This window comes from Mytilus edulis, chromosome 12 (genome assembly GCF_963676685.1).
Source record: "Mytilus edulis chromosome 12, xbMytEdul2.2, whole genome shotgun sequence".
NCBI lineage: Eukaryota > Metazoa > Mollusca > Bivalvia > Mytilida > Mytilidae > Mytilus > Mytilus edulis.
This window is the reverse complement of record NC_092355.1, coordinates 8,597,082-8,612,868: the sequence shown is the minus strand read 5'-3', so window position 1 is coordinate 8,612,868 and position 15,787 is coordinate 8,597,082. Positions and strand designations below refer to the sequence as shown.

Below are 15,787 nucleotides of genomic sequence, written 5' to 3'. Positions count from 1 at the left end.
ATATCCTTATTGGTCAATCAATTTTTCCCAAATTAAGTTAAAAGGGGGGTAGGGGAGTCAGTGAAAAAACTATATGGATTAAGTTTTTTATCCTTCATTGAACTTTTGATGTCATCCCTTACATGCATTATATACAAGCTGAGCATATTAAACACAAAGTGGCATCACAGATTTTTTTTTAAATACATGTATATACATAATATATCAATGCATTATAGAAGTTTACAATTTTTTAAACTTAAGAAAAGAGGTTTTAAAACAAATTTAGATCATAAGCATGATAATATTTCAGTTTTAGATAATGGTAATGGATACAATTTTTTTAATGTTAAACAAATATCCTCCAGGTAGAACATTAATAACCTTAAGGATATATATATATATACATGTATATATATGATAAAGTTCAATCTCACTGTGCCTATTTACGTCAATAAATCTATGAAAAAAGCTTCCGTGTTATGCCTAAAGCTTTTGGCGAACAACTTATACTGATACTGTGATACTTACTGGTACCGTTTCTTATGTTTTATTATCATAGATCTTGACATCAAATATTCCTTTTTAAAATATTTTAATACACAAGACTTAACATGCATAACTTTATTACTTTTCTTAAAATCATGGAAAATAAGCGTATGCTTTGATGAATATATCATTATTATCCATTTTAAATTTTTCATTTTTAAAAGTTAAAAGGCATATATGTATATATCACTGTTTATCTTGTTTGAGTGGTTCTATAGTTGTGCACATAAACAATAAAAAAATCTTTTATAGGTGATCCACAATTTAAAATGACTGACTTTAATGACATACCTGCCAATTTTTCAAAATGCCCATGGGGGTTTTACGTGAAAGATTGTTCCTATAGTCCTACAAAACCTTCAAGGGCTAACAAAGGCCAGAGGCTCCTGACTTTGGACAGGCGCAAAATCGCGGCGGGGTTAAACATGTTTATGAGATCTCAACCCTCCTCCTATACCTCTAGCCAATGTAGAAAAGTAAACGCATAACAATACGCACATTGAAATTCAGTTCAAGAGAAGTCCGAGTCCGATGTCAGAAGATAAAAGAAAATAAATAAAATGACAATAATACATAAATAAAAACAGACTACTAGCAGTTAACTAAGGGACCTTCAAATATATTCTAATGTGGTTTTTTGGGTTTTTTATTAAATGACCATCTTAATATCAAAGCCAAGCAATTACATTATTTTAAACAATATAGATACTGAGAAAATAGTCACAAATAATTTAATTGTCACAGATTCCACAGTACAAACCCATAAAATAATTCAAATCAATTAAAAACAAAGGAAAAATTTGAAATACAATTCCTCAAATTGTACAAATCTAATATCATTCAGTCATTAAAAATTTAAAATTCATGAATTATTCCTAATAAATCACCTTTTCTCATCAGCATTTAAATGGAACAAGTTAATGTGAGTCTATGATTTAAATACAACCATCAAATGACTTTTAACTTTTGTATTGAATAAATGGAAATACTAGGAATTTTTAAAACTGTATTCATTTGTATCAGCATATGAAATTAAGCCACGTCAGCAGTTAAAAATAGATTATTGCTAAAAATCATGATTTAAGGCCAAAGAAAAAATTAAATATTTTTTTAATATAAATTCAATCATCATCTTTTTTAATGATAATCATTGGTAATTGTTGCAATTTTATTTCATTCTTTCTACTTCCAAATCCAATAGCTTGTCATGAAGCATCTGTTTTATCATATATCCAATTCAAGACCTGACAATTATCACATTATATGGGGGGAAAGTCCCTGATTACAGTAAGAAAATCAATTAAACAAAGGGGGAAAGTCCCTGATAACAGTAAGAAAATTAATAAAACAAAGAAAACAGTCAATCTACCAACATGACCAACGAACTTAGAATCGTTAACTTTTACTTCTTCCAACTTTGAGTTTACCTTATTTGTGGAACAATCTTGTTCTTTCTTTAGGTCTTGTTTATCAAGAGACTCAGTAAAATATTGGAATGAGAATCATAATGGTTTCGGACTTTCCTGCAAATTTGTTGTTTTTATAACGAAAAAAAAAATGCCAGGTGAAAAATTTAAATAAATTTTTTACATTTCAAAATGAGTCTGGACCTTATAATTAATCAACATAAAAATAAGGCATATAAATTGTGTTCTCTTTGGAACCTTACCTGATAAATCAACTGTAAATTTTTAGTATCTGATCAAAATTAACAAGCTGACTTGGTACATGTATCTTCATTGATATAAATATATTTTTTTTAAATTCTTTGATATGAAATTAAAATTATTTTCTGAATGATAAGTGTCTCTAAGTTGACATTGAAAACAACTTCACAACTGAAATCCCTAACAACAGGACCAAAATTGGACATGTTTCCCTATTTTTTTTTTTTTTACAGATTTTTTCACAAATGTTTCAAGTTAAAATATGCTATAATTCCACATTTTTTTTCCCGTACAGTTGAGCTTGCACACATTATTCTGTTGACAAAATTAGACAAATGCTGCCATGTTGAAAGTCATATGATTTCCTCCATATATATAATAACTGTTTATCAAAAAGAATACTAACTAGACAAACATTTTGAATTTATTCTGTTTCTGTAGTTGCAGTTGTATTGTGGACCTAGTGGCGGATCCAGGGAAGGGTTTCCAGGGTTGCAACCCCCCCCCCCTCCCTTTTTTTAGGACGATCAATGCATTTGAATGGGGACATGTAGTTGGAACCCCCCCCCCTTTTATCCTGGGATGGGAGCCCCCCCTTTTCAAAATGGCTGGATCCGTCCCTGGGACCTGATTCCTTCTACAATGTATTGTTATGAGTTACAATTTATGTATAAAATCACCAATAACATCTGATTTGAAAATTTAAATAAATATCTGAAGCTTGTCTCCCATTGTCTCCTTGTGCTTGATTTTCTCATTGTGTTGAAGACCCATTGGTGGCTGATTTCAATTTCTATTTCCATTAATTTTATAGTAACAATATGTGACAAAAAAAGTGAACATTTATTTTTAGACTTTTTTTATTATCACGCATTTGCGCAGAAATCTACTTCCTTCTTCCAGTCTTGTTAGTCATGTAGTCATGAGTCTTTAAGTAAAATATATATTTATCAGTCTAGTAAAATAAGGAAGAACTTCATACCAATTTTGTTTTTATTAATTCTTTGATATGAAAAAAACATTACCTGATGATAGCTTTTCTTTGTTTACATACACCTTATTGCTATTTGTCCTCCATTACTGGATATCACACAGGTTCCCGTAAAAATTTTACGTCATAAAACAAAATATCTGATGCCACAATGGAAAAGTGATTGTTGTATGCGTCAAAAGTTCAAGCGGCCGGGTCAGCCGGGATTAGTGATAAGGTGTATTGATTACATTCAATAACGTTACAACTAAAAATCACTGACAACAGAACATTTACAGTATTTTCGTTTCTTTTTAGATGTGGTCCGAACAAGTTTGTTGTATTTCAATCTTACAAAGTGAATGATTTTAAACAAATAAAGGGAAAAAATAACAAACAAAAAATAAACAAGTTAAATAAATTTATAAAATGAAAGACTTTTCTACATTCGCTAGAGGTATAGGGGGAGGGTTGAGATCTCACAAACATGTTTAACCCCACCGCATTTTTGCGCCTGTCCCAAGTCAGGAGCCTCTGGCCTTTGTTAGTCTTGTATTATTTTAATTTTAGTTTCTTGTGTACAATTTGGAAATTAGTATGGAGTTCATTATCACTGAACTAGTATATCTTTGTTTAGGGGCCAGCTGAAGGACGCCTCCGGGTGCGGGAACTTCTCGCTACATTGAAGACCTGTTGGTGACCTTCTGCTGTTGTTTTTTTCTATGGTCGGGTTGTTGTCTCTTTGGCACATTCCCCATTTCCATTCTCAATTTTAGTGTAAGTATACTGCAGTAGACAGATAACTAGTCCAAATAATTATGACGTCTGGCAAGGCTATTTTACTTTTTTTCTGGGACAGGAAGGCGTCCTAGAAAAAAATTAAAATAGCCTTGCCAGACGTCATAATTATTTGGACTAACAGATAACTAAACTACTGTACAATTTTTGAAAGTCACTCACCATGGGGCAAAGAACATAACAAATTGTTTTGTCTCCTCCACTTGGGTAGCAAAACTATCGGCTGTATGTGACACAGCTTCAGATCCATGATCATCATTGTCAGCAGTCACAACAGCAGAAAAAACAAGTAACAACACAGCTCCTACTTTCCACATGTTTACTTTCGAAATAGAAACAACAACCGGAAACGGAAGTACAGATCGCTAATGCAACGTTGATAAATCTCTAAAAAAACAAAGTTTTGTATCCATATCAAATAGATATTTGCTAACCCACATACATACATTTAACAAAAGATTTTGATATCGTTTGGTTGATGAATCCCTTAGATGAAATAGTCAAAAACTTTTTTCAGCTTTGAGACTCTACTTCCGTTTCCGTCCTTTTCACATTTGCTTGAAAACAAAAGTGTGGTGTTCTTTCAAAGCTAAGGCCAATCGGCGACCTACATTTTGTTTTATTTGACATCGTCCCTAAATTGTAATACACAACTAACAATGGCATCAAAAGACGAACTTGCCTGCGTATATGCCGCTCTTATCTTGGCAGATGATGAAGTAGCAGTAACGGTGAGAGACGACGTGTTTCGATAATCTACTTTCGTTTTCTTCTTTCAATTCAGAGTCCGACTCTTCTTGAGTGTATTATAGGCGTGTTTTATTTTCTTTCAACATGTTTGAGGTTGAATTTAACCAATAACCTGGTTAAGAGTAAAACTTAAAACATGTTTCAACACAAAATAAAACGGATTAACCAAAAAAACCTTAAACAAAAACAAAACTTTTAAACAGATACTGGCAGCTTTGCAACCAAATAGAAATGTGTATTAAAGAAGACAACAAATTAAAACTTGTTATTTAATAATAAATGTAATCCGTTTGTAGGACGAAGAACATGCTTCTAGTTCCCTTTGATATATTCATGTACAAATTTCAAGAATTATTTTCAACTAAAAAGAAAAACTTTAATGCGATTTTCTTGGATTTTTTGCATAGGAACCCGAACCAGGTCCAAAATTAATGTCATGGTAAATCAGCTATTTCTGTAGAAAAGCAAGCTCGTGTGACATTGTGATTGACAATTTTGTTACCCGTGTCTGTTATTATTTATGTAGGACAAACGGACCGTATTCCACTAACTTTTTAAACATAATAAAATTGGGAATGGGAATGGGGAATATGTCAAAGAGACAACAACCCGACCAAAGAGCATAAAACAGCTGAAGGTCACCAAATGGTCTTCAACGCAGCGAGAAAATCTCGCACACAGAGATGGGCCTCAGCTGCACCCCCCCCCCCCCCTTAATAAAATGTGCAGTTGTTCAGTGAAAATGGACGTCATACTTAACTTCAAAACATATAAATGAACTAAAATCAAAAACATACATGACTAACAAAGGCCAAGTTGGGACAGCAGCAGCAAAAATACGACGAGGTTAAACATTTTTTATGAGATCTCAACCTCCCCTTTAACTCTAGCCAATACAGAATAAACAAACACATAGCAAAACGCATAGTAAAACTAAGTTTAAAACAGTGGCGGATCCAGAAATTTTCATAAGTGGGGGCCCACTGGCTGCTTAAGAGGGGGCCCGATCTCGTCACGCTTCAGTGAATCCCTATATAAGCAACCAATTTTTTTCTCAAAAGGGGGGGCGGGCCCCCTGCCCCCCCCCCCCTAAATCCGCCTCTGTAAAAGAATTAAGAGTCCGATGTCAGAACAGGCTACAAAAGAAACTAAGCAAAGTGACATAATACATAAATTAGCAAAGGACTACCAGTCGTTACTGACATTCCAGCTCCAGGCAGACCTAAATTAGTATGTTCCAAAATTTCGTATCTCTTGTTGCAGCAACACTACAATTATTGCCATTAAACATTATTTGTTTTCTCCAAATTTCCGACTTTTTATAGCTTAATTTTGTTGTAATTTGTCTATTTATAATGTAAAAGTACATGTACTTGAAAGTTTAGCACAAGTTGAATGCGATTGATTTAAAATATTAAAGTCAAAAATTTAGATTGTGATCTGCATGACATGCGTACTCCCTTACGCAAGACCATAGTGGATAAATTTTCAATAGTACATGCAAATATCAATGCTGTTATTATTCAAAAATTGTGCTTTCTGTCGTTAACGGTCGTTCACATATTTTCAATCATTAAAATCTTTCGAATGTGTATAAGGACTGTTACTGCCACAACAGGACAATGTTTGTGTGTGTTAACCAGTGCCAAAATGTTGCTGCATCGCCGGGCCCTTTTAATCTTTATCTATTATGGGATTTACATGAATCATTGCAAAATATAAAATATAGAAAATGTCAAACTCCAAGGTAAAAACGGAAAGTCTCTTATCAAATGGAAAAATCAAAAGCTCAAACACATCAAACGAATGAAAAACAACTGGCATATTCCTGACTTGGTACAGGCATTGTCTAAGGTAGAAAATGGTGGATTAAACCTGGTTTTATAGCTAGCTAACCTTTCACTTATTTGACAGTCGCATAAAATTTCATATTATTGACTGCAATGTGTGAACAAAAACAAATTACAAGTAGGATTAAAATAACAAACACTACACATATCAACTTTTTCACGTTGAAAAGGGGTCTCATAAGTCAAAGACAACAATCAATTTCTCTTAATGTTCATTGTATACATATGAGAAAATAGTTCCTATCAAAAGTGGTTTTGTTTTGTTAACATGAATGATGATATATGTTAAAATATATAATAAAATTCTTTATTTGAGAATTTTGGCAAAAAGTGTGATTTGCCTATAGGTAGAAAAGGTGCAATTTTCTTGTTCCGAAAGTCTTTGGTTTTAAAAACTTGGGTACATGCTATGTCAAGTTTGTCATTAGGGTATTGGACAGTACAATTTTCTATTTTTTATATGAATTTTTGATCAGTTGATGTGATTTTTTTGCATAATTAAAAAATAAGGCAATCGTTAAGTGTATAATTGTTGCACCTGTCCTAAGTAAGACCCTAAGTCAGGAATCTGAACTTCAATAGTTAACTTTGTTGATGTCGTTCATAAGTGTTTCTTGTTTCTGGTTTTTAATATAGATAAGACAGTTGGTTTTCCAGTTTGAATGGTTTAACACTATTAATTTTTGGGCCCTTTATAGCTTGCTGTTCGGTGTGAGCCAAGGCTCCGTGTTAAGGACAGTACCTTGACCTATAATTGTCTACTTTTATAAATTGTGACTTGGATGGAGACTTGTCTCATTGGCACTCATACCACATCTTCTTATATACAAACACTGCATGTACATAGTGACAGGTATAGGTGACTTATTGCATATAGTCACGGTGAAACCGGTTAATAAAGGTTCTGAAGTGTCAAGTATTTAGAAATGACGGTAAAAACTACATTTTATATAACACAAAAAGTCCTATTCTTTGAGGCATTCTTATCCAACTTTGGACAATATTCAAGATCTTCCTGAAGCTGGGACAACTATAACACTATGTTATAGTAGTCGCAGATAATACTAACAGTATAATAGTCCCAGCCTGAAGTAAGCTCATAAATAAATAAACCGCCCTTACCAGATATAGATATGAACATATAGACTTAAGCTTCAATTTTCAAACATGGGAGCCCGAAGGTTTTTTCTCCATTATGTATGTTAGAGCTCTTACTTTTATATAAGTAAGACTAGCAAATACACAGAGAAAAAAACCCATCGCCGGTAACCTAGGCCACCATTTTGAAAATATCTAAACCGTCCTTGGAAGTATGGTTAAAGGTTTCATTAACCAATAACCAATTGGTTAAGAACAAAAAATAATAAAACATTGAACCAATAACCAAACTTCAACCAGGTTAATGGTTAAAGAAAATAAAACACGCCTTATGATTCTTGCTCATTTAATCACAAAGCCTTTCCTCTTCCATTATCATATCCGAAGTAAAAACCCAAGTCTGTAATCTGGTATATTTCGTAATAATGTTGAAATTGTCTACATATAAACCCATGTGATGATGTGTATTCATGAAATTATTTGCTAACAGCGGTCTCACTAATTAGCGACAACAAGAATTTTAGCGACAACAAGCGTCAACAAGCGACAAGAAGCGACAACAAGAATTATTTTAGCGACAACAAGCGACAAGAAACTATTTAGCGACAAGAAAACATTTTTTTTTAAATTAAAATTAATTATTGCAATAAATATTAAAAGAATATGCAAAAGAAAATAATTTTAGCGACAAAAAAGTTAAAATTGATAGAAAAAAATGAACTTGGACATTATTTACATAATATTTTATCATCTATTTTGAATAACAGCCAGTATTAATTATTGTATTATGAGATTACTTTTCCTTGTGTTTTAGAACATATTATTTATCTTATAATTTGTTTTTTAAAACTCTTTTCGTGCAATATATATTAAGCTCGCAAAATGAATTAGTTGTGCATCATTGTCCTGAAAACATTGACACAAATTGTGAAATACAAAGAACTGAAATCAAACAGGAGGAAAAGAAAATTGAAATGTGAATGTTTTCATCTTTTTATTTGTTTATTGCCTCATTAAACGATATTTATCATGTTTATGCATATTGATTGAAGATGAAAGGAAATTAATGACCATCTTGAGTTTTCAACAGCTGTTCACTATTTACAATGATTGTATATTCTGGCGCGTGTAATTGTATAGTCTGACGCGTGTACAAAGTTGAAGGTGTTAATTCGATGTTATTGTAGCAATAAAACAGGGGACACGCGACTCGTTAATCTCATTTAATGTTCCACGCGACTCGTTAATCTCATTTAATGTTCCACATTGTGTGTACTGTTATTACCTTAGGGTGAAGCCACATCTAATGTTGTTCCTATCAAGAACAATGAATTATACTGTTAGAAAGGAAATAATATTTCATGTTTTTGTTTCAATAAATCCTTCAAAGGAAAGTTGACCTTTTTTTTGTTTTTGTTTCAATTTTATAGCGTGTGCATTTCCATTGCTCTACCAAACTGACTGTTCAAGTCATTCAACTTTTATGTTTAGTATAAAGTAAATTGTCAGCATTTCAGTATTATTCTCGCAAAAGTACGTGCTCTGTGCAATTGCTAGAATCTAAAACGCAACTCGGTTTACCTTTGATTAATAAATCAGTTACTTAGAACGTCTTTGATACTGCGCGGTATCAAACGTACCCTTTGGTACAGGGTTTCAATTTCCTTTTGTGCAAGGGAATAAAGGTTACGACTCGAACTTCGATAAATGCATATTAGAAGTATTATAATTATACTATAGTGGACACGTCCGTTCATGATATCCCCTTGGGCAAGGGTAAATATTGAAACGCACTTATTTTGTCACATCGCCGTGTCAAACTGAATCCCTTGGGATAAGGGTTTTCCTCTTGGGCAAAGGAAATAGTAAGGGAAGTTATACCCTGCAATATTAGTCTTACACTCTAAAATGACACGCCCATGTGGTAACTGTTCAAAAAACTGCACTCGAATGTGTGTGTTTTGTGAAAAATGTGAATCCTGGGGTCTGGAAACACGCTTAAATAATAAAGATGGCAAAGCGTGGCTGAGAGTTCTACAAATAAAGCATCGAATTGACATAACAAGAGTACACTTCGAGCATAGTATTAAGCAAATGAATCAAAATATTATATTCCATTATGCCCGCTCCATATATATCTCCATTCGTTTATTCATACTTTGACTTTGATGAAAACAGATACATACATTATCTTATACATATTCTTCATATTTAAAAATTAAAAAAAAGAAGCTCAATCTCTTTCTTCTTCACAAATGTTAAATTTCTTCATCTACCAATATACTAATATAAACTTCAAAATCTCTTTCTTCCTCACAAATGTTTCATTTCTTCGTCTATCTATATAATAAACCATTTTAATAAGACATATCTGCTCGTATATTTATAAAAAAAACATTAAATACAAATTTCTTTATATCTAATAAAAAAAAATGTTTTCTTGTCGCTAAATAGTCTTCTTGTCGCTTGTTGTCGCTAAAATAATTCTTGTTGTCGCTTGTTGACGCTTGTTGTCGCTTCTTGACGCTTGTTGTCGCTAATTAGTGAGACCCGCTAACAGTGATATTGTTGTCTTTTTTCAAAACTACCTCTACCGTTTTTTATTGGGAAAAATGCATATTTTTTATTGAAATTGGGAAATTTGTATATTTTATTCTAAACACATCTCCAATTTTTTGCTGACCTTTGCTGTCTTTTTTGCACTGTTTTTTCATGTATATTTTGGTTGTCAGACATTTTCAACCTGAAAGGTACTTTTCGGAGAGGGGAAAGAAACAGAAGCAATGATGGTACTTTATGCATTGAAAACTACATGTGTTACAAACATCATGATGATTCTGAACAGAAAACCGGATCTCAAAAGTGCTTTCTAATATCAAAATAATAGCATGAATACGATATTTACAAACATTACACCAATGCCATCACTGTTTGGGGAAAATTTGAAACTTTTTGGGAGGAATTTTAAGCCATTTTTTTAAGTAATTGGGAATTTTCTCTAGGGTTAAAGGCCGAATTTCTGCTGTAATTTGAGGCAAACAATATCACTGGCTAATATTATAGTGTATAACAATGGAACTGAGATATTGTCAGTTGGTTTTCTTTAACAATTTGTAAAAGATATGATCCTGTCGACTGTCGTTTAAACCAAAGAATCAAACATTCCCTTTCCTATGCGATCAACCATAGTGATGTGTGAAATTAAGTCCATGCCAGTATTATTCCTAGATAAATAACATTTTTGTCAGAATTCTGTGACGAATTACTTTTCCCCAACAACGACTGATGAACCAACAGATCTAAATTTTGTAGATGTAGGCAACTATCCAGCTTTAAATCTACTTTTATCAAGTAAATTTTTCAAAACGTGCATATTTGTATTGAAAGATTTTCATGTTTTGGAAGAATTTGTTAAAATTTTGACGAAAAAGATCCCTTGCATGTCTATTTTTCTGTTTTGTTGCTTAAAAAATTATTAAAGTTGTATATCAGACTTTTGCATAAAATTCAATTTTGCTTTCTTCTGTTTTTCAGGCAGAGAAATTGAAGACCATCCTGAAAGCATCCGGTGTCAATGTTGAGCCATACTGGCCTGGTAAGACTATATATTATTTGCATTATGATTTCAGAAGGTCAATTCTTTGCCTATATAGTCTATAGTCGCCTTCAGCTGAAATTCGTAGCGGTAATCGGTAAAAATAATCTAAACTATCAATCGCGTTCACTCGATATATAGTTTTTCACATTCCATTCATAAATCGCAAAAAGAAAAACCACTACTGACCTACCTTTTAAGTGATCACACTGTAATAATCCTGACCTTCACATTTTACAGAATATTTTCCATTGTAATTCCGCCATCTTCGTTTCTATGAGGATCATTTGTTTACATATGACATTCGTCACTGTACGCAGTTTCCTGAAATGTTCCTTTCATTGATGTGATAAGGTTTCCCGCGCTTTATGCAAATTTTATGACATTGAACTCCACGGAAACACTTCCGGTAAAAACAATGGCTGATTCCACCATTCAAAATCGTCTATGAAAAAGTGAAGGTCAGGATTATTACAGTGCGATCACTTAAAAGGTAGGTCAGCAGTGGTTTTTCTTTTTGCGATTTATGAATGGAATGTGAAAAACTATATATCGAGTGAACGAGATTGATAGTTTAGATTATTTTTACTGATAACCGCTACGAATTTCAGCTGACGGCGACTATAATGGATATGGACTTTTGTATAAAGGGTTTAGAATAAGACGAAAACTTTAATGCTTAATGTACAGTTATACACATATTACTCACAACTTTGACTACGGTTCTACTGATTATATCAGAACTAAAAAATAGATATAAAAATAAAATTATTTTAACTAAATGAATACAACTTTAATATTTTGTGGAGCAAACCAGTCTAATGAATTATGTGAAATCTTGAGCTGAATTTTGTCAACACATGGCATGTCCTTAAACATGTGGAGACTTGATCCTTTGACCTGGCTTCAGTATTTAATACTACCAAGTACATTCATTTTGTCAAAATAGAATAAAATCCCTATATTTCAGTGTTCTCCCCAGGCCATTTTAGCTTCGCGGTACTGTGACGCTATATTTTTTCACCGTGATGCTATAATAATTTCCGCGACGCTATAATTATTTTGAAGATGCTATTTTACTTGTCCTCAATTTTAAACTTTCATCTATTATCGATTATGATCATAAAAATTATATCACCTTTAATTGTAATCCCTTTAAGTCAGACACTAAAGACAATTAAGAGATTAAATAGCTAGGTGTTAATTGCCTTCAGGGTGATAACTGTTTGGATGCGAATATCCCAAGCTGACACTTGAGACACGACTAATACCACGTGTCTGCAATAACCAATTTCGACATGGAAAAATGCTATCACAAAACAATTCGAAATCTACGTTTTGTATTACGAAACTTCAAAGATTGAAACGATTTTTACTTTTTTTTTAAAAGGTCGTTTATTTGTGCAACTCTCCAAAAATTACTTTCTTTCTCTTCCGGTAATACGAGAGCGAGAATTTTGGTTTTGAGCTAAAATAAGTTTAATACTTCTTTAAAAAGTTATCATAATTGGCTTAAGTTTATGTTTAATCCATTTAATGCATTAAAAGCGTCTTATTCATTCACAATCTCTTGTCAAACAATGTTTATTCTCGGACTCATTTTCGTAAATTTTTCTACGGCCGCCATTGCACATTTTTGTGTAATCTATGGATCGGAACCGGACCAGATATGACAAAAATCCGCATTTTCACGATAATGACAAGATGGGACAGTAGACAGAAAAAATATACCAAGAGAGAAAACTACGCTTTAACTGACTATTTGTTAGATAACTTTGTTAAAAATACATATCATTTTACTGTAAAAATAAGAAACAACTGGAACTAATTCATTAAGTGCCATGAAACAATGAATTTCATAAACATGATAAAAAAAAGTTTTTAATTGATTTTTTTTTGTGCTACTTTTGCTACTTTATCTTTACTTGATATACTATAAAAAATAGTTATTTTGTGTACTAGATATTTAGTTTTGTATATATACAGGTTGATCTATAATGAACCATTCATTCATTTGACTTATTGTTGGGTAACTGAAACCCCATATTTATTTTTATTTGGCACAAGAGGAAAAAAATAATTCTGTAACTATAAATGAATAAAGAAAACATAAACTGAAACAACTGTTTTTGTGGTTATAGTTTAATTGTATTCTCAGTTATGAATTGAACAATATAAACTAAAACATATTAAAGAAATAGAGCATCAACGCGACAAACGAAATTAAAAAAAAGTTATTTTTATTAACGCAAAATGTGATGCTATCCAAAATTTCAGGGGAGAACACTGTATTTAATACACATGTCATGCTGTTTTATATTATTGGGATAATTGTTTTACTAGGACTCCAGCCTTTTAAAATTTGTTGAAGATTGCTTCAGAAATAAGTCCTGGAATGGATCTGTATTAACATATCTATATTTTCACAGGTTTATTCTCCAAGGCATTGGAAAGTGTCAATGTTAAAGAACTGATAACCAACATTAGTAGTGGAGTAGGAGCTGCCCCAGCTGCAGGTGCACCCGCTGCAGCTGCAGAAGCAGCACCAGCCAAAGGAGGTAATTAAACAGTTGAATTTAAAAAAAAAAAATTTTTATCATAAATTTGTTGTACATAAAAATAAGATGTTGTACTGAGCCAAGTTGTAATGTTTAAAAAGTTTACAATCATCGTGAAAGTACAGCCTTCAAAAAGGACCCTTGGCTCACACCAAAACAGCAAGTTAAAAAGGGTCCCAAAGTGACTATTGTAAAACCATTCAAACGGGGGGGGGGGGAGGAAACAACCGAAAAAACCAGAAACATTTGCGAACCATGACAACCTTGGATCAACAGGATCTTGACCTGCAACAGGTTCAAACAAATACAGCTGGTTAAAACATTTTTAATAGGCACGTAATCTATAATGATACTTCCTGTTTGACTGTTTTATCTTATTTTTTGTAGCTGACAAGAAGAAAGAAGAAAAGAAGGCTGAATCTGAGGAGTCTGATGACGACATGGGTTTTGGTAAGTATCATTTCTACAAATCTCATTGGAAGTGAAGAAGATTAGATAACTTGTTCATATTTTTGAAGGATAACTGTTAACCAACTAACTTTTTCAAGTGATTTATTTTATTGTGGCAGTTTTTTGTTTTTTCTGGGAAGCGTTTTAAAAACATTTCTGGAATACACAGGAAAAAATCAAAACATATTTTGGTATTTATAGTTTTTCATTTGTTTGAAATTGAAATCTGTCTTAAACTTGCCTCTAACATTTTGTTTTAATTAATACTATTGTATATTATTCAAAGGTTTATTTAACACAATAGTAATAACATTGTATTTTCTCTTTGTAGGTTTGTTTGACTAAACAAGGAAAAGACTCATACAGCAGACTTTTAATAAATAAGAAAAAAACTTCACAAAGCTGTTTTGTTAAACCTCTTGTAGTAAAAGCATAAATGTAGTTTCTTCTGTTGCACCATACAGCCTTCAACAATGAGAAAAACCCATACCCGTATTAAGCTATAACAACTTATTGTCGGATACTTATCTTTAATGAAGAGCAAATTTTAAACTAGTTTTATGAGGAAAAATCTGAACCCCATTTGAAGCTATAACAACTTAAAACTAGTTCAATGTAAGCGCTTCATCTTTAATGAAGATCAAGTTTTATATACATGAGCACACTGGCCTGGTTCCTGTTCCTGCAATTACTTAAATAGCAGTTTATGTACATAGCTGTGAGTTGTGATGATCAAATACTTGCTGGTTTCTACACAATTGTTGAATAATAGCCCGTCATTGCTTTATATAGTATTGGTACAAAAGAAACACTTTTTAAGACGCATTAATGTTCATCGCTGGACATTACAGGCTTCACTGATTAAATCAGATTTGCAAGAGAAAAATTGTGGACACCATAAATAAAAATTTATTTTGTGCATGTGTCCCAGGTTCCTAAAGTAGAGATGATTAGAAGCTCAAAGTACAGCCATGTCTATGTTCTTTACTTATCACTTGGTATCCAAAACGAAGTCTTATCTGAAACTTCTAGACCGAACTTTGCCATGAACTTTATTTGAAATTAAGTCTAATAAATGTGTCTGTTGACCGCCTGCCTATCAGGATGGCTAACAACTTAAAACAAAAGTGTGAATTGCAAGTGTATTTTGAAGGGGATTTTTTGTGTGTGTCTAATCTTGAACTGTAAATAGATTTGGAGATGTTAAAACAATCACCAAGACCAGTCCCTTGCATAAGTATGCACACTCAAAATGATCAGTTGATAAGACCTTTGATGAAATATTTACCCAATTTTTGTCGGTCCTGCGAAGATGCAGTATGTGAGCCATGGATATTAATATTTGGGAGCAATTGCTTAATTTAGTAGTACAAAGCTTTCTTTTCATTTCAAAAGGTTGAAGACCCGAATGCCTCATATCTGCTTGGCCTCATTTTTGTTGGTCAGCAATTGTGAGTAAAAAAAAATTAAAATCCAAAGGTCCTATTCGTTGTTTGAATTTTTATGCCCCACCTACGATAGTA

General features: G+C 32.5%; 2 protein-coding genes across 2 annotated transcripts in view; one reads left to right on the top strand and one right to left on the bottom strand.

The window, feature by feature from the left end:
- LOC139499654 (thioredoxin domain-containing protein 5-like) overlaps nucleotides 1–4,329 on the bottom strand; it is a 43,970-nt gene extending 39,641 nt beyond the window's left edge. Inside the window, exon 1 of the mRNA XM_071288408.1 lies at nucleotides 4,126–4,329. Coding sequence (XP_071144509.1) covers nucleotides 4,126–4,280 — 155 coding nt within the window. The 5' untranslated portion in view covers nucleotides 4,281–4,329. The remainder of the gene's footprint in view (nucleotides 1–4,125) is intronic.
- Nucleotides 4,330–4,489: 160 nt separating this feature from the next.
- Nucleotides 4,490–14,621, top strand: LOC139499663 (large ribosomal subunit protein P1-like). Its single transcript, XM_071288417.1, has 5 exons — nucleotides 4,490–4,694; nucleotides 11,196–11,256; nucleotides 13,686–13,814; nucleotides 14,202–14,264; nucleotides 14,596–14,621. Exons 1-5 carry the CDS (start codon nucleotides 4,623–4,625, stop codon nucleotides 14,607–14,609), a joined length of 339 nt encoding a protein of 112 aa, XP_071144518.1. The 5' UTR covers nucleotides 4,490–4,622; the 3' UTR covers nucleotides 14,610–14,621.
- Nucleotides 14,622–15,787: the final 1,166 nt, after the last annotated feature.

Excerpts from the sequence above, each read along its gene's own strand:
- LOC139499663 (XM_071288417.1), top strand. The coding sequence starts at position 4,623 with ATGGCATCAAAAGACGAACTTGCCTGCGTATATGCCGCTCTTATCTTG. Across the intron at positions 4,695-11,195 it reads ATGATGAAGTAGCAGTAACG|GCAGAGAAATTGAAGACCAT; the intron begins GTGAGAGACGAC and ends TCTGTTTTTCAG. Across the intron at positions 11,257-13,685 it reads TGTTGAGCCATACTGGCCTG|GTTTATTCTCCAAGGCATTG; the intron begins GTAAGACTATAT and ends ATATTTTCACAG.